This window comes from Engystomops pustulosus, chromosome 1 (assembly GCF_040894005.1).
Source record: "Engystomops pustulosus chromosome 1, aEngPut4.maternal, whole genome shotgun sequence".
Taxonomy (NCBI): domain Eukaryota; kingdom Metazoa; phylum Chordata; class Amphibia; order Anura; family Leptodactylidae; genus Engystomops; species Engystomops pustulosus.
Window position 1 is genome coordinate 252,095,075 of NC_092411.1, and position 23,283 is coordinate 252,118,357.

Below are 23,283 nucleotides of genomic sequence, written 5' to 3' on the forward strand. Positions count from 1 at the left end.
TGCATAGAAATGTGACAGCGAAACTTTGCAGGAAGTTGGTTAATCTCTTCCTTTGTTTCCCCATTCCCTGTGGTGTGCCACTCTCACAATATAGAATAATTTCCCTTTGCTGGAGGTGCAGGGGTTACTAGCTGGGAGGACGTTGTAGGGTGTGTGAACGATGACGAATACTAATGACTGAATATACTGTATAGAGGATCATAAAAAATGATAATTGTTCCAGTCACATTCTCATTGTGTCATTATTAGATTTCTCCTATTATGGTGTTACAGGGGACCTGAGAAACTCCAAGGGAACCAAAACCTGGCAGGTGGTCCTCCTACGAAAGGTAGAGAACATTCCACCTCAGCCCAAAGCTTATCTGAGCTTTAACAAATGACATCCAGCACATGGTATCGAGTAAGATCTGGGAGCCCTGAACCTCCACGCTCCTTATGTCTAGTCTAGTCAATGTGTTTTGGGTGGGGAGTAGCCAAATAAACTTCATGGCAACAACCTGTGTAAGCGAAGAAGGAAAACTGGTGGCAGATCTAATGGGATAATGGGATAGTTCGGAAGTTGTATATTATCTTAGGCTGCGAGTCCATTTTGAGCGTGGTCATCCTGCCGAACCATGATAGGGAGAGGGAGCTCCACAATGCTTTTTTTTGGCATTTTTGAGGTGGCCGTATCCAAGGGCAGCTATCTTGATCTAGGGCACCATATGACTACATTTATGAGAAATTATATTCACACAGGTCCTTTTTTTTTAATAACATCTAATTGAAGAAATGTATATATATGACAGATTAATTAAACTAAATGTGAGTGTCCAGACGAGAATACCCCTTTAGGGTCAGTTTCTATAGACTAAAGTAGGGGAACATAGTATAGGTCATATAGCAGGTTAGTATTAGACTGAATCTGATATGCTTAGAAAGTCAATTCTGATAATGTGCCGCCCTCTTCTTCTTGTTATACCTCATGGAAAAATGCGGACAGCTTGACATCTTACCTGCTTGAGGGGGGTTTGCCTACAGTGTGACTGTGTAATGATTGGTCTGTGTCATGGTGTGCAGGGACAAGTCCCCAACAGGTAACACCCAGATGCCAATTTATTAAAATAATGTCTAGTCGGAGTAACAGAGGAACCACTGTCCCTGTGTTTTGGGGCATACTTCCAATACTTCCATAGACTTTTACTAAAGTTTACAGAACAGAAAGCACAATTGTTAAACCGTCTCAACCATCTGTAGACGATGGAGCACGTGTGACACATCTGCTAAGATTTGTAGACGTCTCAGCCACCTCTGGTGACAGATCCTTCATGCCTTGTGTTGTAGCACATGTCCCAGAATAAGAATCCACTACAAGGCTACGTGCTGCGTGTATCAAAAGTAGGAACGCTGAAGTAACGGCTGGTGGTGTAAACCAGAGAATTAAAGAAAAGTGGGAATTAGCATCTAATCATTTGTATCTTCCAACTTTATGATCCTCAACAAATGCTTTGGGTCTAAATTCTCGACATTTCTCGGCAATTCTCTTGAAATTTGCATAGGGAAATTGTAGTTAGATCTGTGATTATTATTTTAGGGATTATACAGGATAAGTTAACAGTAACCCTATCACATCAGTGGATCTTTGCTGTAGTACCAAGCACATCCTGTGGATAGATGTGGCGCTGTTTTCTTATCTTCTAAAACGGTATCATTTGAGGAATAAAATGGAAACCAATATAGCACTGGTGTGTGAGGTCTCATCATGCAGAAGCCAGAGACAACAGGGAGAGTGGCTTTGCAGCAGTACATTGAAGAGCTCTCACACACTAGTGCATCAGTGTTCTCCAAGTCTAGCTACAATCCTGGAATAAACATTTTTTCCACAGTTTTGGCTGCTACTAACAACACACACATAAAGGTATTGTTACACAGAACCTAACACTGCAGATTTGTATGGTCCAAACTACTGATGGATTGATTTTTATGACTTATGCTATGGATAAAATCTCTAGAGTAAGATGGAATTGGTTGGTGTGCTGTTTAGGTCATTTTTTGGGTAAAGTATTAATGGGATAACCTAGTGGTAGGTAGAATAGTTCCCAGAATACACATGAGTCCACAGGTCTGGAGTTCAGCCCTGACAGATAAGACTTTTTTTTATAAATAGACCTAGAATTGTGTTTGTTTTGCTTACATTGAATGTTACTATATGATTGTTGATCGGTTGCCTGGTTACTGTATCTGGGATCTTTTACCGCTTACATGTAATTCCATGGACAGGTGGCATATATTTACTCTGTGTTGGTTACATTTTCAAGGTTTTAGCATTGTTGAGGATAACATGTTCTTACTTCCGAGAAGATCACTTCACAATACTTGGCTGCGCTCATGTATAGTGGAGTAGTCTGTGTGTTTAGACATCTTTGGAGCACATATGTCTGTGGATTGTTTCCATTAGTTTCCATTATAAACCTCTTAAGAAGATTCATATTTTGGGTGGGGAGGGGGGATATACTATAGGTTTCCATTGACATTTAGGTCAGTTGTGTAAATATTGTAGCTAGGACCAGGGTGTATGGAAAGGAATTCCTAACTTATTGTCCCTTTTACTTCACTCTTAAAGGGATTGTCTAAAACATATTGCTCCTTGAATGTAGCTGTGTTTTTTTAGTAGTGAGAAAAAAAAATGGTGTTTGACTATTCAGTCATCCATGGTGACCTCTGCATTGACATGACCTTAGTTTAGAGGTCACCCACCCACAGATGGTGCACAGTAAGTAATAAGGAGGATGCACCTGTTAGTTTGCACCTGAATAGCAATATGCAATCAATGTCTTCCCCAAAAACCCCTTCTTGTTCTGTACTGGCTTACAAAAGCTTAAAGGGAACCTGTCACCACGTGTTTCACCAATACTGCAAGTGGCAGGTTCCTCTAAAGCGAGTAACTACCTGACACCCTTCTTTTAGCTAAAAATAGTTTCCCTTGCATCCCCATAAACTTGCCTGGTTTCCAGGGATCTATAGAGCGAGTCTAGGGGCGTGGCCTAATGCCATGTGACCATGGCTACATCTTCACAGGTCCTTTAGCCTCTTAATATTAGCAAACTGTACCCCATGCACATATTTGACCACATAAAAAAAATCACAGCAGCCTGCATGGACTTGTATTCCGTGCAGGGTGATTTCATGCGATATGACATGCTGTGATTTTGAGAGATATATTCTTGGTGTACAGTTTGCTAATGTTAGAAGGCTAAAGGACCTGCAATGATGTCACTCCGGTCACATCACATTACTGCTGCATGCTGAGAAAGCAAGGGGAGGAGCTGCTGGATTCAGTCCGGGGTGGGTGTGGCCTTCTGGGGTATTTATATATTACCTGTAGTAGAGTAATAAAAGGCTGCAGATCCGACTACACATAATACAAATTAATAGATTTTATTGGTAAAAGCATGTGTCTGATGCAAGGTATTACTAGTATTAGTAACTGCACTAGTATTACTAGTGCATCCGAACTTTAGTCTCGCCTAAAAGCAAGATTTTTCCTTTAAAAGCTTAAACCAGCCGTGTGCACACCTGGCACAACAGTGCAGAAGACAGGATCTGTGCCTGGGGTGAATATGAGTCCATGGATGTATAGTCAGTGGAAGATGGGATCTGCTTTAACCTTAAATAAATAATGGAGCTGTCAATTACCTGTCTCTTCTTCGGTGCCACGCCTAATCCAGGTGGCCACCATACCATCAACTTGACTCATTTCTGTCTGTTCCAGGTATAACACGGGTGTGTAGGTGTAGGTGGACAGCACATGAAGAGTTGTTCCTTGCCAGAACCAGTTAAACTGAGTCTCTTGTTGTAGATTATTTCTCATTACTTTGTGTTAGTTTCTTATTTGTAGCTGTCCAGGAGTAACGCCATGGACTGCTGTTATCTCCAGCTCCGTACATTATTCTGCCTGTGCTGCGGATTGTCCTCTGGAAGCAGAAAACTTCTCCAACTTACAATATTGATTCCGGTTGAATAGGTTTTTGCGCACTATAAAAATACAAGGCTCACAGTTCTGGATGTTTTCTAATCTAAGTTTTATGTTTTTTCTTGGTTTTTTAAAGACGTCTTTTTCTTGTAGCTTGTTTGCTTAGGATGAATTCGCTGATCCCTGTGTATAATATTGAAGATGCTTCTAGTGGACTCTTTAAGGTCAAATCTCCGGCTCAGAACTCGCCATTTACAACCCGGGAGATCTTGCATGTAAAAGGGGAACCTGTCTTTGGCTGTCCTTATGTTACATAGATTGTCATCTGTCTGTAAATGAACGGCTACTTTGTAGACCGTATCCTCTCTGCTACAACAACCTGTTCAACTGATCCTCAGATTTGTGTCACTTGGATACGGAACCCTCCAAGTTCTTTCAATTTTATTAGGTTTTTTTCTTCAAGGATGTGTATGCAATAAAAAGAGAAAATGATTGTGTATCTCACTATTCTACTGCTGTATTCACATCATACGTGTATATAAATATATAACAGGCTTGAAAAGGGTGGTTGACGCCGAAACATTGCCACAATCTCAATAAATCATCTTAATTTGATATCTGGATTACTGATGGCTGCCTACATTTCATACCGTATACACTCACCGGCCACTTTATTAGGTACACCATGCTAGTAACGGGTTGGACCCCCTTTTGCCTTCAGAACTGCCTCAATTCTTCGTGGCATAGATTCAGCAAGGTGCTGGAAGCTCCTCAGAGATTTTGGTCCATATTGACATGATGGCATCACACAGTTGCCGCAGATTTGTCGGCTGCACATCCATGATGCGAATCTCCCGTTCCACCACATCCCAAAGATACTCTATTGGATTGAGATCTGGTGACTGTGGAGGCCATTTGAGTACAGTGAACTCATTGTCATGTTCAAAAACCAGTCTGAGATGATTCCAGCTTTATGACATGGCGCATTATCCTGCTGAAAGTAGCCATCAGCCATTGGGGTCATAAAGGGATGGACATGGTGAACAACAATACTCGGGCAGGCTGTGGCGTTGCAACGATGCTCAATTGGTACCAAGGGGCCCAAAGAGTGCCAAGAAAATATTCCCCACACCATGACACCACCACCACCAGCCTGAACCGTTGATACAAGGCAGGATGGATCCATGCTTTCATGTTGTTGACGCCAAATTCTGACCCTACCATCCGAATGTCGCAGCAGAAATCGAGACTCATCAGACCAGGCAACGTTTTTCCAATCTTCTACTTTCCAATTTCGATGAGCTTGTGCAAATTGTAGCCTCAGTTTCCTGTTCTTAGCTGAAATGAGTGGCACCCAGTGTGGTCTTCTGCTGCTGTAGCCCATCTGCCTCAAAGTTCGACGTACTGTGCGTTCAGAGATGCTCTTCTGCCCACCTTGGTTGTAACGGGTGGCGATTTGAGTCACTGTTGCCTTTCTATCAGCTCGAACCAGTCTGCCCATTCTCCTCTGACCTCTGGCATCAACAAGGCATTTCCACCCACAGAACTGCCGCTCACTGGATGTTTTTTCTTTTTCGGACCATTCTCTGTAAACCCTAGAGATGGTTGTGTGTGAAAATCCCAGTAGATCAGCAGTTTCTGAAATACTCAGACCAGCCCTTCTGGCACCAACAACCTTGCCACGTTCAAAGGCCTCAAATCACCTTTCTTCCCCATACTGATGCTCGGTTTGAACTGCAGGAGATTGTCTTGACCATGTCTACATGCCTAAATGCACTGAGTTGCCGCCATGTGATTGGCTTATTAGAAATTAAGTGTTAACGAGAATTTGGACAGGTGTACCTAATAAAGTGGCCGGTGAGTGTATATATTATGGATGTGTGGCTATAGCTGTCCACTATATGTATGGGAGTGTCTCCACCCCCCAAATATAGAGTGAGGAAAGGTTCAGCCATTGTCCATTTTTCCTCCCAGGATTTTCTCTGAACCATGACCAAAGGTGTCTATCAGTTGACTCTTCTCTTTGCAGTATTGAAAACACTCCCTTACCCCTTTGAACCAAGTATGTATAAATGATTAGAGGGGGAATAGGACTTGCCCAAATGAGTGTAAGCTCACAACCCTTGAAGGTCTTTGATCATTTTGTGAAATTTTAAGGCACAATAGTCTCTTTTTATCGTCCCTAAAGAGGCTATTGTGCCTTAAAATTTCAAAAAATAATCAAAGACCTTCGAGGGTTGTGAGCTTACACTCATTTGGGCAAGTCCTATTCCCCCTCCATACATTTATACTCCAGGCCATTAAGTTACGTGGTGACCCTATTAAAGAAGAGTTATCGCAACACTGGCAGGGCCATGTTTGCATTTCAGGGCTCTGTAAAGTTAGGTATGATCTCATGAGTCTCTCTTTATAAAAAGAACCCTGTTAAATCGATCCTTTCCCTTTAATCGCTCTTCTATCTCGGCCTGTGTCAGACTGTATCAATAAATCCCATTATATGTGTCCTAGTCCTGGAAATGTAATTTTTCTCGCCGTTCCTTGCAGCATCTGCTTCTTCTATCCCCATGCCACACATATATTGTGTATGTAACATATGGAGAGACTTACCCACAGCTTGTGTTATCTGATTGTAGTTACATTTACCCTTGAAACAATAGTGCGGACCTCCCTGTAATCCAATCTGTACATTGTGGTACAGGGTCCTGCCATCACCATGGATCTATCAGTATGCTGTCACATTGCCAGGGCAGCGTTCTCTGCAGGCCGCTCTCAATGCCTCTTGAAGGGTATTACAGTATGACCTCTGGCTATGCCACACAATGCAGATCTAGACCAATAGAATAGAATTTTAAGAAGATTAATGTTAGGACAGACCTTCGATATTTGGCCACTGTAATGTAAATCCTGATGGCTTTGGTGCATAACACAGATAAGATTGTATGTACATATCTACTCCATTGCCTTTTCAAACGAAACCTTTTGTCTAAGCATTTGGCTAATCCTAATTGTTGTAATATAATAATGACCTTCTCACGGTCTTCCAGTGGTTTACGGATTACCTATGTCACCTTTAGCTATCCATGTTTCTGTTCATTCAGCGGCCATTTTGAACCAGATGGCTTCATTATGTCTTGTGTCACGGTTGGGATGAGAAGGTAATTGCATATTGCTGGATATTGACAAAGTCATTGTAATTGTTTAATCTGCTGATATGCTATTTTATAATCCCTGTATAAAATCCACACCTACAATATGTTGTGTTTATTGTAGTTATATTCTTTATTTAATTGTCATATTGGACACATTCAGTGTTCAATCCCCTTTCACATAGAATTATATGACGTATTATAGACCAGTTGTCTGTAGAGTAGTTTTTTTGGGCCATAAAGGACCACTTCGACAGGTCGGACTAAATATGTAATGTGCCCTCTTGACTTTAGACATAGATGAGATTAGACAAGAATCCAAAATTCCAATATATCCTTTTATTCCCTGGAAGAGGAGCCATTGGGGCACATTTACTTACCCGGTCCATTCGCGTTCCAGCGGCGGCTTCTCTGACGAGCGTTCGGGTCTTCCGGTGATTCATGAAGGTCCTGCGCCCGATGTCCACCAGGTGGCGCTGCTTAACGTTCGGCCACGCCCCCCCCCCCCCATTTCCGTCGCGTGCATGCCAGCTCCAATGCGACACAAACCGATCGCGTGCGCCAAAATCCCGGGGCAATTCAGGGAAAATCGGCGCAAATCGGAAATATTCGGGTAACACTTAGTGAATGACCCCCATTGTGCCTGACACTGACTTTGTCCTTTTACTAAACAAGCGCTAGCTAGAGGATAACTATAAGAAGAGTATGGCCAGTATTAGCCCATCAACACTTGTCCACGGCCAGTCCATGAATCAAGCACTATGCAATGGCTTCATTTCACAGACCAACCACAGTGCTGAGGACGGGACTCTGAGTATCATAGTGATATATGAGGCAAGAAGACCAGTTCTCTACACTGTGGTTAGCCGGAGATATCCAGCCAGCGCATTATCCAATGGTCATTGTACAATGATCGTATGCTGCTGGTCTTAGATACTGGATAGACTGTGTGACTTGTTCTCCCTCCATCATATTACCTTCACTCTCTTGACTCTGCTTTCTTTATTCACATCACACTCACGAAAACTTGCATGTCGTGTTTGGTCACTTTGGAGGTCGCTGAAGACACCTCTTTAGAACTAAAGGATCAGATATGTTTAGATCCATCAGTTGGGAAGCTCTATACATATTAGTCAACCAGTGCGGCCTAAGTTGTATCTGGTCTACATTAGTCCAGTGCCTGGCTACCCAAATTATGCAATTTCTCAGAGATTTCTATAAAATGGTAACACTTGGCATTAAATTTGCCAAGGATTAGACACTTTTATACACTTTTATTAGTTCACGTGTGCGCCAGAATATTTCTGGCCAATGGTAAGCCAACTAATAGACAGTGCAGAGTTTGACTACACAATCTTATACTACACCAGACTTTTTTTTTACTCAGAATCAAACACTGTGATAAATCTGGCGCAGGGTAGTGTTACTTTAAGACACTTGATAAATGTGTGGTTGTATGTTCGCCCCCTCGAATACCACATGTTACAGACCACTGGAATAAAGGATCTGTCCAATTTAACATGTTTCTGAATCATGAAAATGAATAATTTCCTACAATATTTTTCAGCTTTTCTCGTATGATTTATCACGGCTTTGGGTTGTATTTTGTCCACTTTACACAATTCCAGGCTTATTTTTGACAATAAATCTTTTTTTCCTCTGTTGATGATGATGTTTATCTGTGTCTTGCTATGGTGAGATGTATGACTTTTCTATAAAACGTATAACGTTGTGGCCCATCGTAATGCTGCCAGCCTTGTTACTCATGGTTACGTGTGTGGTGGGTGGCAGCGCATTCTGTACTTTGACTAACGCATAAGACTTTTATAACGGGTGACAAATTACAATTTCCATAGCTTTTACGTTGTTTCCAGGACCAAAAACCTCTTCCCTCATTTGTTTTAATATTGCATTTGCTTGGGAAATTGGCAGCACGCGCAGGTAGTTATGGGAACACAACAAATAAGTCTAACAAAGCGGCTTTACTTCTCATAATTGAACGCAGGTGCGAGCTGTCCGCAGGATCTATTAGCGCCGTCTCAGCTTTTTGCATTTTTAATTTTATACATTATTTGTCTCGGGAAGCCATTAAGATAGAGAGAAACTCTGGCAATAAGGCCAGTTAATGCGTATCAAGAGAGAGATGTATTCTGCGCTGGAAACCTGACGTCTATGAGCAAAATTAATTAAAGGGGTTCTCGGGAATTACATTGGTATGGTTAACTTAATAGTGGACATGTAGCATTCCAGATTGTTGTGTCTATACCATGACTTCAGGTGTAGGAAGGAGGGGGGGTACTGTATACACGTACATTAGGTGTAACTGGGAAATCTGAAAACTCTCAAATGGGGGGTATTGTATTGGGAGAGGATTGGAAGAGTGAAAAGCATCAAGTGCATTGGATATGTAAAAGTCCCATGGTAAACATTAAAGGGGTTGGCCACTTTCCAATAAATCTCTATTATTAGATATGTTTCTGTGTCTTTGCCTCCTTTGAAAGCTGCAGCCTTCCCTTGCTCTCAGTATGCTGCCCTGTGCACATTTATCTCACTGCTCCATGAAATGTTACACATCTTCTCACAGTCCTTCCACACTGACAGCCAGGCGGAGGATTAGTCTTACTGGGCCAGATATATTATTGTGTCTGTGCCAGATTTTTTTTCCCCTTAGTTTTCACAAAAAAAGTGTCTCAGGGGTTGCACATGAATATATGAAGTGTTTGCACTACTTTTTTTTCATGGTGGCATTTTATTTGACCCTTTAGAAAACTGTGCACCTAAAGTGGTAGTATAATTTACTACTGTGAATCGACACAATTCTGTCACAACAGCATTACTTAAATTGCATCAAGAAAAATAAAGGTGTGCAATAAAAATAACTGTGTGCAAACAGACCATATTTACTAAGAGCGTGCAGCTTTATTGGATTAACTGGTGCAAACTGCACATTAATGAGGCAAACTGCTCTAAGGCAGAGAGCACAAATTTTAATATATTTGGCCCACTGTGCTGCTGCAGCTCCTCCTATTCAGTGGAGCTCAGAGATATAAAGAAAGAAACTTGGAGGTCCTGCAAAGAGTACACAAGTAAGTAGGAAGACTGCTGAATCACTTGATGAACATTCAGGTATTAACTACAAGGCATCAAAGGCATTTGGGAAACATATGTAAAGGAGCCGTCACCCCCTTTAGGGCAGCACCTCACCTTGTAAAGAAGTGATAGCTGTCTATTTGTCAACCAATATTGACCAGATTTTGAAGAAACTTGCAGCCCTACGATACAAGTTAAAGAAGTAGACAGTCAAGAAGCAGTCTTTATTTGCCACAACGTGTTTTATTTCAGGATTCTAGCCTTCATTTGTATACAGAAGATGGAAGCTTGAGTCCTGAGCTAAAATGTGTTGTTGCAAATTCTATTTTTACGGACACTGCAACTATTGATTGTCAGTCTACTTATCTGAGCATCTTGAAGATGTGTTTGTATCCCATATATTGGTATGAGAAAATAAGCAAATTGTTTGGTTCTGCGGCTGCAGTGCACAATAATAACCAATAGAGAGATGGTTTAAATGGGAGAATCCTTCATATTTATATGTTTATAACTTTTCCCATGTTTCACCAGTGCTTGGTTCAAGGGCTGATGTAAAATTATATGAAGCTTTTCTAAATTTTTTGGTGTTTTTTTTTTTCGGTGTAGTTATCTGCAATGAGGAACAAGTGTAAAGTCGGTTGTTACCCCCTTGGCCATAAATGTATAGCATTCTGGGAATAGAAACTTGGAGCAAGTCTCAAGAGTTAAAAATACAACATTTCTGGTGAATGAAGTCTTGCACTTACAATGAGTAGAGACAATAACAATCTAAAACAAAATAGCACATTCACACGCTGAACACACTGCACATTATTCGCATAAAACAATGCCATGTTTGTTTGTTCTCTGTCCATGGCTCCGCTATGTGGGAAATGTATGATCAAGAGCCCCCGTGGCGCGAAAGGAAACATCTCCAGCGCTACATTGTTTTCTAGCTGACATAAACATTGCACATTATGTAGGTAATTACCAAGAGCTGATTAACAATGGAGAGCCAGGAATGTTCCTTTGATGTGTTGAAATTTCATAGGATAGGAGTTGTGTAAAACTTTTACATAAAAATTAATCTTTTGTTTTTTAAAACGATTAACAATGAAATGACAGAGAGTAATCCTAATCCTACTAATTGCCACAAGTGTAATAGGCGCTGTGATCTCTACCCTCTCCATACATGGTATGGGTTCATTCACACGGCCGTCTGCGGGGAGGTACATGCGACCGCAATTCTGTGGCCGCATATTCGTCCCCATAGACTGCAATGGTGGTGGTATGGTGCCACACACGTGTGGCACCGTTCCACGCTGCACACCAGGAAAAGATAGAACATGCTCTCTTTTCCCTGGTGAGCGGCCGTGCGCTGTTTCCTATGGAAGGAGGAGGAGCCTCCTCCTCTCTAGCACACAGCAGTTATGCACGCACGGCGGGCATACCGTGTGTGAATGCACCCTTAGGCTGTTCTGCCATATAGAGACTGAGCTGCACCCAGGCCACGTGGCCAGTCAGTGTCTGCTTTGTAATGCGGATTCTGCTCTCACTGGAGCCTATTGGCGGGGTGCCTAGTGTCTGATACCTGCCTATCTCAAGATGACTTCCTCTCCTTAGGATAAGTGATCAATTTTTAAAAAATGGAAAATTTTGTGTTAGTGGTCGCAAAAAAAAACAAGACCTCTGATGTTTTGGAAGTGCCCCAAACCGTGCAATGGTTGCAAATATATAGCACAGGTGTCAGAGGTGTCACTAAGAGGCCCCCTATGTGGGTACCCAGGTTGTCACCCTAGCACAGAGTTCGCCACATAGAACTTGATTCCTCCTCCTGCAGTCTGAGGAAGCCCAGGCTGTTTGGGACTACTGCAGGAAGGTGTAGACAGAGCTGAATTTCTCCACTTTCTTTGTACTGTATTGGTGTCCTCGGGACCCTGGTACGATTGCAAGCTGTGGTAGAGCAGGAAACTCTTAAGTTACTACTTGAATTGCCATGTTGACAATAAATAAGTGGGTTTCGGTTGTAGGGTCTCTAAAAGGATCACCATTACCACCATAGTCTATAATGACAAAGGCCACAGCATTAATCCATGTACCATATGAGCTTACTGCTAACTAATGACCATGCTATTTTCCACATTATTTGTCAGTGGTGAGTTACTGTATTTAGAATTTTATTTTGGGAGTAGTTAGCAGTTTTGATTTTATTTTTTGACCAGCTGCAATTTTTCAGATTCTCAACTGGAGCATCTCTAGGATCTCGTTGACAAAATTATATTAAGTCCCTTTTGTTTGTGTTGTGCTTGATTAGGGTATGACTGCAGAATCTAACTTCACAAAGTATCTTTGTAGTCTGTAGAGAAGTATCATAGATCTGTAGAGAAGCTGCAGATAAAAGAAAATAGGAGTTATAAGAAATCTCTATTCACAGTTACTACTATTTGGAAATGCTGGAACAATACCTGCAGAAATTCACTCAATATTCATTTGTGAATATAAAACTATATATATATATATATATATATATATATATATATATATATATATATATATATATATATATATAACTATATAGCTATAGCTCTTTTAATAGTAATTTGTAAGTTAAAGGTAATGAATTCACTTCCATTAGATATTTTTCAGAGAAGTGCTGGACACTTTATCTGGTTGAAGTGGATGTAGCTCAGAAGACTTTCAGACTGCTCACTACAGGAGAAAGAAGCAAAAATGAGGCACAAGTTAAATTTTTTTTTAGTAAACTGTTGGATTACTTCTTTAGTAATGATTTATTCTTATTATACTAATTTTTCCCCTTTCTAATGAGCTGAGTGAATGGTTTCTTGAGCACTCACTCAGTAAAGATTGTGCTTAGATAAAGTTCTAAACTGAAGGCTGTTTTTCCTTGTCAAAATATTATTTTTGGAAAGGGTTGCAAGGACTCAGCAATTCCAAGAAGTTCCCCTTGTCTTGAAGAGTTGTGTCTTGCAGAGGCCCGGTTTTTGTTTCTTTGATGTGAACTGCGATACAATAGATATTACTAGTTGTGAGGCTATCGACGTATGGTCCTGCTTCAGACTTCATGTCGGTCATCCTTGGGTTGTAGAATATATCTTTAGGAATTAGTTATTGTGTGCACTGGAAATTCTTACTGTCTTCTGCTCTATGGAAACTTCAATGACTTCAGTACAGGATGATGCAAACGTATATGAGAAGCCACTTAACATAGAGTTTGGTATGTACAAAGTTTTCCAAGCTTATAAGATCCCAATGCATGCGCCGATATTTCCCTCAAATGGTATGTAATACATAGTCACAGATATAAACTCAGCCTTATTCAATGCTTGTAATATTTTCCTTCTAACTACTCTCCCTATGGCACCAGGACAGTGAGTGCATACTATGTGTGCTATACCAGACACTTGGCCAAAACCATTAGTAAGAACGAGCTTTCTATTCTGTATATGAGGGAAACCGAGAGGGGTGACTTCACTTTACAAGGCTGGACACCACATTAATGTTTACTGGGTGCCGTAGGAGGTGATATTTTTTCATACATGTTATAGGAACCTTCTTATGAATGTAAAGAATTGATGAAAATAAATGGTTTCCCCTGGATGTATCTGGTACAATTGGTTTCAAGAGAATCACAAGTTGCAGTATTTTTTATGTAATTTACAATTATTATAACTTTTTTAAGATTATGGAGAAACTTGGCATGAGATCACCGTTGAAATATGTCATGGATGCGCCCAGCTGTCTTTGTCTATGGCCAATAGTTGACCTTTAGAGGAAATGGGTTTCCCACTTTATCCCCGTCTCATATTTTCAGTCATCTGATATCCTGGCATCTGTCTGATGCTGGAATGTAAAATTTTTCCATACACCTGTTTAGTCCGACGGATGGTTAGGGTAGTCCGGATAGTTATGTTTTCACGATTTTACTGCGATTGTCTATCTCCAGATTTGTCTGATTTCTTTAGATTGTTTTGTCATCCGTTCAATGTCTCGACCATTGAGTTGGAGGTCTAGGTATGCGTAGTCAGGTTTCATGGGGACATATTCCTCACATTATAAGGACCTGATATGTTATGACACGACATGTTTTCATTAGTGAACATACCACTTTTAGATTTGCCATCTGTATGAAGGGAAGGAATGTTGGTATCTTATTATCATTGTAGTCCTCATGTGTCATGTGATCTTTTCCAAGAACACGGGTGCAGCTGTCCTGCCACTCACTACTGGTTTGTGTACTCGTAAGCTAGTTTTTGGCACAGTTGCATGAGACATTGCTTTTTTTGATATATTTCTATATATTTGCATCTTCTTTATGTATGTATCAAAACAAATTCCATTAAATGCACCCGCAAAGTAAAGAATTCTGAAAATGGAGAACAATCACATCTACCCTTTCTATTCCAGATCTGGGGAAGCCTAGTAATAGTTGAAGCCTGACCTACCGTAGTTGCCAGGGTTGATTTTTTTCTAGTCACCATGGTGTGTTGAGTCTTGTCCAGTCCTCTTGTAGAAGATTCCAGTAACCATGATTGTTCGGAATATAGGGCAGCCCGTTTAAAGTCTGTATTGGAAAGCTTGGCTCTGGATTTTAATCTTATGGAAAATGACGAATTCTGTTATGTGAACTATCCCTAAGGGGGTTGGATCATATATCCTAGTGATCTGAGAATTCCTGCCCCAACATCAATACCTAATAAAGACCTTATGCTCAATAAAATGATAGGAACTAGGGGCAGTGCTCCTACCCCTATATTGCTATACGATGCAGCGGTCGTAAACTCATTCTGACTATAACGGCTTAGCCGGCTGAATCTTTATAGAGAACTGGTCTCTTAGTTTGCAGCTGCTTGGAAAATAGTAATTTCCAGGGACCGGGGGTGGGGGGTGGGAGCAGTGATGAAAATTTACAGTCTACATGTATCTAATACCACCACATTGTATGCACAAAAAGTGTAATACCCCCTTAATGCCCCACACACTATTAAATGCCCCCTTCCAGTGACAGCACCCCTTTTCTGTACCCCCCCTATATATACTGTAGTAGTGAACTCTGAGGATAACGCAATACAACAGCTGAAAAGAGATTTGCCTAATTACATTGCTGTTAACAATTACCATTGCAAAACGCCCTGTTAATGTTCTGTTAACAGTTATGTTTACCACAAATTGTAACAGTTAACACAAAGTTTAATAGTTACGTTTAACATAAATGTTAATATTGTAGTTAACATTTGTGATTACAAAACGCTATGTTAACAGCAACGCAATTAGGCAAATCTCATCTCCTCGGCTGTTGTATTGCGCTTTAAAACGTAATGTAAATGCCATGTACGTGTGAACGCAGCCTAAAGGAATTATTATTTGTTTGTTTTGCGTACATAATGAGATCCATAAAAATTTTCTTTTACAATTTATTTTGTGCTACATCTTAACATATATTTCTAGAATTTTTATTCCACATATGAAGTTGCACTTGGCTTGGGGGCTATGAAATATTTCTCATGATACATCATCTAGAGAAGATCAATATGGCCACTGGTCATCTGCGAAGGGAAGCTGCGCTATCATTGCCGTCATCTTGTTAGCTGTCAATATTTTCTTTTGGCTGAAAGTGGAATCTTTTTCTTCATCTATGAGATACGTGTTCTGAGTACTTAAAGTGCAGTATAGCCTATAGTTAATGTGTGTGTTGGCTCTCTCTACAGCCTCTGCTCCGGCCAGCACTGTAAACAAGAAACGGGTCGCTCCCATCAACCATTGCACTTTGGAAAAGAGAAGTGTCACGATGTCAAACATTACTATTGACCCAGAAGTCAAACCTGGAGAATATGTCATCAAAAGCCTCTTTGCCGAGTTTGCTGTTCAAGCAGAGAAAAAAATTGAAGTCGTGATGGCAGAGCCATTGGTAAGTGCTTATTGTATTGTTTTTTCTGATGATTTGTTTTGACTGGATTTCTGGAACTATCTTGGGCTACATTCACACGGCCGTTGGGGGACGTATATACGGCTGTAAGCCTGTGGCTGTATATATACGTCCCCAATAGGTCGGCAATGGGCGGACGGAGCGGTATGGTGCGGCACCGTACTGCTATGTAAGCGGGTAAAAGATAGGACAGTGCGCCATGTATCTCTATGGAGAGGAGAGGTTTCACCCCCTTCTCTCCATCATGGCAAATGGCCCGGGGGGCATACGTTAGTGTGAATGTAGCCTTAGTCCTATCAAAAATCAAGTTTTCTGTGCTCCCTCTTCTGTCTGCATAGAGTTTCTATGTCGTCTAACATCTCGGTGAACGTGTGTTTTTTTTGTTAGCAAGATGAAATTCAGCAACATTTCAGAGTGAAAAGTATATTAGGATGAAGGAAGCAAAACTAATCGGATAAATAAGCGCCTTATTCAGATCAGGCATACTACAACGTTTCTTGAAGTAATTTGGACTAATGATTTATGCAAAGTTTGTTGAAGAGTTAGTGACTTCTATGTATCATTGTTATCTCCGTTCTTTGACCAAAACTAAAATACCGAACACTCTTTTATATAATATTTATGACTCCATTCCACAACCAGTGCTGCAAAGAAAGTTTTATTTGGTTACTGCCCTCTTGTAATGTTATGTAACTATATTATGTATGTCACCTAGTCTTTTACTGTGAAGAACAACTGAGAAATTGCACTTTGTTCACATATTTTAAAGCAGGAAGCGGTACAGCTCTATATTACAGTGTACAATGCTAAATAGTCCCACAATTATGTCTATAGAAAGTGGCTTAGAGAAATTGTCTCGTGAGTGACTTCGATGTTGTTATAAATGATAAACCTTCACTCCCTTGTTTGTCCTCCACCCTGTCTGAGATGTTGATCTGAGCCACCAGAGCCTCATATGAAGGAACCTCAATATTTTGCTCAGTAAAACTTTATCTTTTTGTTGCCTTTGTGCCTATAAATATTATTAAAAGATATATATTTTTGGTTTTGCTTTTTTAAATAAATGATGTATCAATGCAGAGGGAGTGATTACATTTAAAAAATATTTGTCATTCTCATAGGTCATTTATTGTAGTTTCTTTTTTTTGTTTTTTGTTTGTGTTGTTTTGGTTAGTTTTTTGTGCTTAATTTATCTTGATGTGTGTATTTTTTTTTTTTTTTTAACTTTGTGAAATGCGTCAATTCCCTTTTCTGTTCCTGGCTTTCATTTGGCACAATTTGCCCCTTTTTTCTCCTTACATGGAAAAAAAAACTTGTTAATGCCTAAGCTTTTGCTGGCATAGCTTTCCGACTTTTCAGGCAATTTGTGCCAAAAAGGTGCAAATACAAACAAGTACATCTGCCCTGCTAAGATAATTAGGGCAAACCTGAGGCAGCCAACAACTTTTTTTTTCCCTCCCCACATTTTCTACAACCATCGAAAAAGGTGAACAAAAAGGAGCAATGTACCAAAAGTGGCGCAACTAAAGAGGAAAAAAGAAAAGGAAAAGATAAAAAAAAAATGTATGGGTCATTTAATTAAAGATAAATCCCCATGCAGGCTTAAAGACATGTAAGGCCCTGACTGGTTGCTATGGGCGACATGTTTGTAAACAAATGTGATGTTCTCTAATGCAGTGCTTTATTGTATGGTGGCATAACCAATAGCGTTCATTTACCGAAGCGTCTGAATAACAAGTTAATAACAATAATTAAGAAAATGATATCAAATTAACAAAATGATTTGAAGGGGAAAACCAAGGTCACTCCTATTCCTCTGCCTTTCTCCTTTTGTGAATGAATAATTTGTATTCATTCCCCCCCCCCCCCCCCCCTCAAAAAAAAAACAAAGCGCTTGAAGGCTTGTTGTATGTAACATGATGACATAACATTATAAAGGCTTCCAGGATGCACAGTGGAGCCAATTATAATATAATTTGTTATACACATTGCAACTCAATAACCTAATGGGAATATGGCCGTCACTCATCAGGCAGAATAGGTACAAGACCACAGAGAGACGAATAGAGACAAAGAAAATAGGAGATGAAAAGACAAAGCCTTTTATTTTTCCAGTTACTGTTTTGCTTGTTATCTAAATTATCCTTATTAATTACATAATGAGAAGCTACAACACTATAAATATACTGTGTGTTTCACGCAGGTGCAGGGCCCATTACAGGGGAGCTCTCTTGTATACATGGGGTGCTATTAGACTTATTACGTTTTGGTCACCTGGTACCCCTTTCGCTGTAGTGGATTATAATAAAGGCGATTTGGACAGTCGACTTCTAGGGGGCCCATGGCCACCCAGGCCATCCACCAAATATTATACTGAGAAGGTCTTCACTCATTAAAGTGCTTGTACATCTGTTCCTCCTCTCAATAAACATGTACACAAGGGCCATTTCAGGACCTTTGAAGGTCCTCCAATGGTCCTGAAACCGCAGAATGAAAGCAGGCAGAAGGGACACATTCTCCATTCTGAAAAAGCTTTTTTTGGTACCAATATGCGAGATGTGAATTCCAGATTTCTAGAAGCTATAATATTCATCCAGCCCTGGGCCCATGGCAGTCTTAATCCGCCACTGGGTACAGGTTACGTCCAAAAAAAAACAAAAAAAAAACATGACTACCGAGACTCAGGGGTATCTTTCTTTATAACTCCCTGATGAGAAGGCAGACTCTCTCCTCTAGAACAGGTTTGAAAATTAGCAACTTTTTCCATCAAATGTCAGTTTTACAAAAACTAAAAAGTATAATGTAATAAAGACAGACAAAAGCCCCAAAAAATAAAATTTATTATTGGTTGTGACAATATAAATTGTCAGAGGTTCCTTGACCCAGATAACGTATAATCCGCAATATAATGTGCACGGGACTCGTTCCTAATGTGACAAGTCTTCAGTGCACTTGTCCTCTTCGATTGGTTGGTGGGGTGATAATATGGGGAAAAAAAATTCATGCAACATCCACTATGTGAAGAGATGACACTGACAGGGTGTAAATTGTAGAAGAGGTGATGACATGAGGAAAAGTTCATGTATTGTAATTTCTCTGCCTCATTTGAAGCTGTTTCAAGGAGAGATGGCAGTGATTTTTTATTTTTTTCTGCCCTAACATCATTCGAAGCTTCCCACTTCCAACTCTACCTTGTGCACATACTGTTGCTGACTACACTCTTTGGGGCTGAATTATAAATCTGATATGCTAGCTCCACCAAGCGAGCGCTATAATCAACTGGCAGCATATATGTTGTGATGTCCAACAGAGCTCTATTATTTCTTTCCATAATGCCATTTCTGAGATATTCCCAGTTGAATCGGAATGCTAATGAGGCAGTTGCTGCACCAAGGCTGCGTCTATAGCTATCACAGCACTGCTATTCTTGTCTTAATCCTTTCCCTCCTATTCCAGCATCTCCTGATACTTCTCACAAGTCAAATCTCCAGCTTATTTTATGGAGAGAATAATGGTCCTGGCAGGGATAGCAGTGCTTCGAATACTTCAAGCATGACCTGGGTGCACTAACTGCCTCATTAACATATGGATTAAAGTGGGAAATTCTCAGAATAGACATAATGGCCAGAAATAATAAAGTTCTGTTGGAAAGTAAATACATTTCTCTATAAAATGCTGCCAATTGATTGGAGTGCTTGGTGGAGGTGGTAGACTCCCTTTAAGATGCTATTTAAAACAAAGTTAAGGTATTTTTAACATCACGCCACATTTCTGTACATTCAGCTTGGGAGGGAGCTGATAGACTCTGCAAATGATTTACCGTAGCAGGGGTTTTAAGACCATTTTTTGACAATTTTAGATCATGGATTTTAACAACTTTTTTTTTCTGATCTCTTTTGTCAGTCACTGCTGTCTCATCTGATTCCATCTTGTAATAATTATAGTAGATGATGGACGCCTTCATGTCTGACATAACTGGTTGTTAGAAATATAATAGGTTTTTATGGTCTGCCATAAAGAGATCAGTTGTGGAGACCTGGACGTCTGTTTCATGACCTTTTTGCAGGATAGTAGTCCAGATGATTTGTATAAAGCACCTGCTTGCCGTTATTGGACACAGACTCCACTTGTATGAAGGTCGGTAGTCAGTAATCTGCTTAGAAAGAGCCTTTTATCTTACATCCAGGTGCCTTTGTCGAGAAAACCTTTCAAAGGTGCAAGGCAGGTGTCTGATCCTGTGCACCAAAACCTCCATTGTTTGCCTAGTACAATACCTCCATAAAAAAAGATTAGTGATATGCATGAAAGCCGGGCTGAAGTGGCTGCGAGGCAGATGAATGTGCGGCGTTGTGCCAGGCACGCCATAAACGTGCAGAATTTACTGCTTATACTCCATGGTCTCCCATATGTGGCTCTTAAAGGAAATCTACCTTCAAAATCAAGAGTGATAAACCAGGGACACTTACTTATAGAGCCAGCCATCATAACGATGGTAATCAACTTATATTTGTTATCCATGGCCTTCTTCCTTCTTTCTATCAACTTTTAAAGATATGCTAATGAGACTGAGGGGCTACCCTAGCCCCTATGTGATCTGGCTTTCCAGGTTGTTACACTGTCTCCTCGTTTCCTCAGCACTTGTTCAGCAAGCACTTCCTGCACAGGGGGTGAGGCAGTGTCACAGCCTGCCCAGACAGATTACAGAGGGGCTAGGGTAGCCTGGCAGAATTTAGCATAATTTTGATTTTAAAGTATATTTTATAAGGAAGGGAGCCATGGATAGATTACCATTAAAACAAGCTCCAGTCAGTGCTATAGCCAATGACCTAATATGAGATTTACCATGGGAACAACTAGATTTTAAGGAGCCCAGATAAATCCCTACCTTTTGTAAAGTCTTTAAGTGGAGCTGTCCATCATGAGGATACCCCTGCAGTTCAGCTTTGAAATCGGCACAAAAAATTTGCCGATTTGGTGCGGAATTCGAATGCTTTGTTAGTTGGATTTTAAGGACAGTAATAAACAAAAAAATCCAAGATAAATCTTCTAGCAATAAAATAATGAACACAAATGTGCACGAAAATAATCTGCACTGCTTGTCATGTTTTGCATGGTAAAAATGGCCTAGAGTAGAACATTCTGATTGGATGAACAGGATGCACATGAGATTCCTCTTAAAGGGAACCTGTCACCGCAACCCCCATTATCACGCATGTTTCAAAAGCCTATAAGATGGCAATTGCAGTGTTGCCTTTTTGTCATGGTTGTGAATAGTATAGGTTCAATATCATCATAAATTGTATTTTTCCTGGCTCCTTGCCAAACTCCCATGCGGAGTCCTGGTGCCGGAATTTAAAATTGAGTGGATTTCTACTTGTGGATCGTTTCATTCTCTTCCTCTGAAGTCACGGATGGGCGGGCAGCTAGGAATCTGGGTAGGGACGCCTGCTTCCTAGCTGACGCCCATCAGGGCGTATTTGCAATTTTAATGGAAAATTCTTGCACTGCATAGGGAATGAAGAATCAAACGATCTGACAATTGTTTCCAGCATTTGACCTCTTTCATGTTCAAAACTAATAGTTCATCTTTCCAAGACCCAACTTATTGGTTTATAGCAAAATATGTACATTTCCAGTGGATGGAATCCCTTGGGCATATGTGGCCCAAAGACTAATGGGGCACTTTTACTAAGGGTCCGTCAGACGCATTTTCGTTGGGTTTCCCGAATTTTTCCTTTTTGCCCTGAATTGCCCCGCGTTTTTGGCACATGTTATCAGATTGTAGCGCATCTGCGCTGGCTTTCATGCGACACAAATGGGGGGGGGGGGAGGGCGTGGCCGCCGGACAACCCGACTGATTCAGACAAACCGCAGAATTTAAAAATGAAATTGTGTCGCAAGATCAGCACTCACATGCACCAGGAAGAAGAAGGTGAACTCTGGCGGACCACAGCGGGCGAAGCAACACAAGCAGAAAACAGGACGGCTTAATACCATTAGGCTGATCTGATGAAAACATGTCGATTTATTTTCTTTTTTTTTTATAAATTTTTTTTAAAATAAATATAAATTTAATATTGCCGTTTTCATTGAAGAATTGCAGTTTCGTTTCTTTACTGTATCTCTACAGCATTTATCTTGTGTCTTAGGAAGGATAGAGATATCATTGTGATGTTAAGATGTTCATTCTCTCTCTGATACTTGCTGGACTTCACCCACATTGTACTATTCCTTGGATATCTGCGAGGCGGCCTATTCATCTCCCCTGCACACTTTTCATCTACACCTAGCAGGTTTCTTGTTAAAATGAATAACCCATCTTTTTATTGCTGCAGTAAAATTTTACTGGATCCAAAGTCCTCTCTTTTACTGGCAAGGCGGTGACCCGAGCTTCTGCTTATTTGGTAACGTGTCTTTGTGTAGATCATGATGTCTTTGTATGCTCCAGATGTACTTCAGATACAAGATACAACATAGGATTGAGTGGTTCGTTAGTCAATATTCAGATCAACTCTTAAGTTCGATTTGTACTTCCTTAACAAAAATGCCAAGTATGGCTGACATAATGCAGTATTGTGTCTTCTAATGCATAACTTTTTATATTGTTATAGAGAAAAAATAAAGATGTATCCCTAGAAATTAAGCAACAAGTCACAGCAACCCCCATAGGCAGATGTTGAGGATCAATTTGTTGAATTTGACATTCTAAGGCCACAAACAAGTCTGTGTGTCGTGTGTGTGTGTGTGTGTCAATGCTTTTGGGATTGGTGCCCACAACCGTACTTCCTATCCGTTAAAACTTAGAGGCTATGTTCTAGTCAGACTTTTTTTGTGGTTTTTTTTTAACAGATCACTTCATAGTATGACTTTAGTTCATGAGAATCTGTGAAAAATGGATACCAAGCTCATGGGAATTGCCTTTTTTTCCGACTTTTACAGCAAGGAACCAGCACGTTGTATACACTGTATGTATAGTTGGCTATTATCCAGTGGGCAGTAATGACAACAAGCAGTGTCAAGGCAATACAGTATAACATCTCTGGAGTCTGATAGAAAGAAAGATATCCACTAGCTTCCTTCTTGGGTTTATTTCACACTACTGCTCCTTACCTCCATTAAAAAAAGGTAAAGAATGGAGCTTTAACGTAACAATTAAAAATCAATTGACATAA

At 40.4% G+C, this 23,283-nt stretch overlaps 1 protein-coding gene across 10 annotated transcripts in view; it reads left to right on the top strand.

Moving 5' to 3' along the window:
- FRYL (FRY like transcription coactivator) overlaps nt 1-23,283 on the top strand; it is a 193,419-nt gene that overhangs the window by 75,135 nt on the left and 95,001 nt on the right. For all 10 annotated transcript variants that reach the window (XM_072124585.1, XM_072124539.1, XM_072124546.1 and 7 more), the window contains one exon: nt 15,894-16,093. In XM_072124585.1, the coding sequence (XP_071980686.1) occupies nt 15,974-16,093 (120 nt within the window). In that variant the 5' untranslated portion in view covers nt 15,894-15,973. The remainder of the gene's footprint in view (nt 1-15,893; nt 16,094-23,283) is intronic.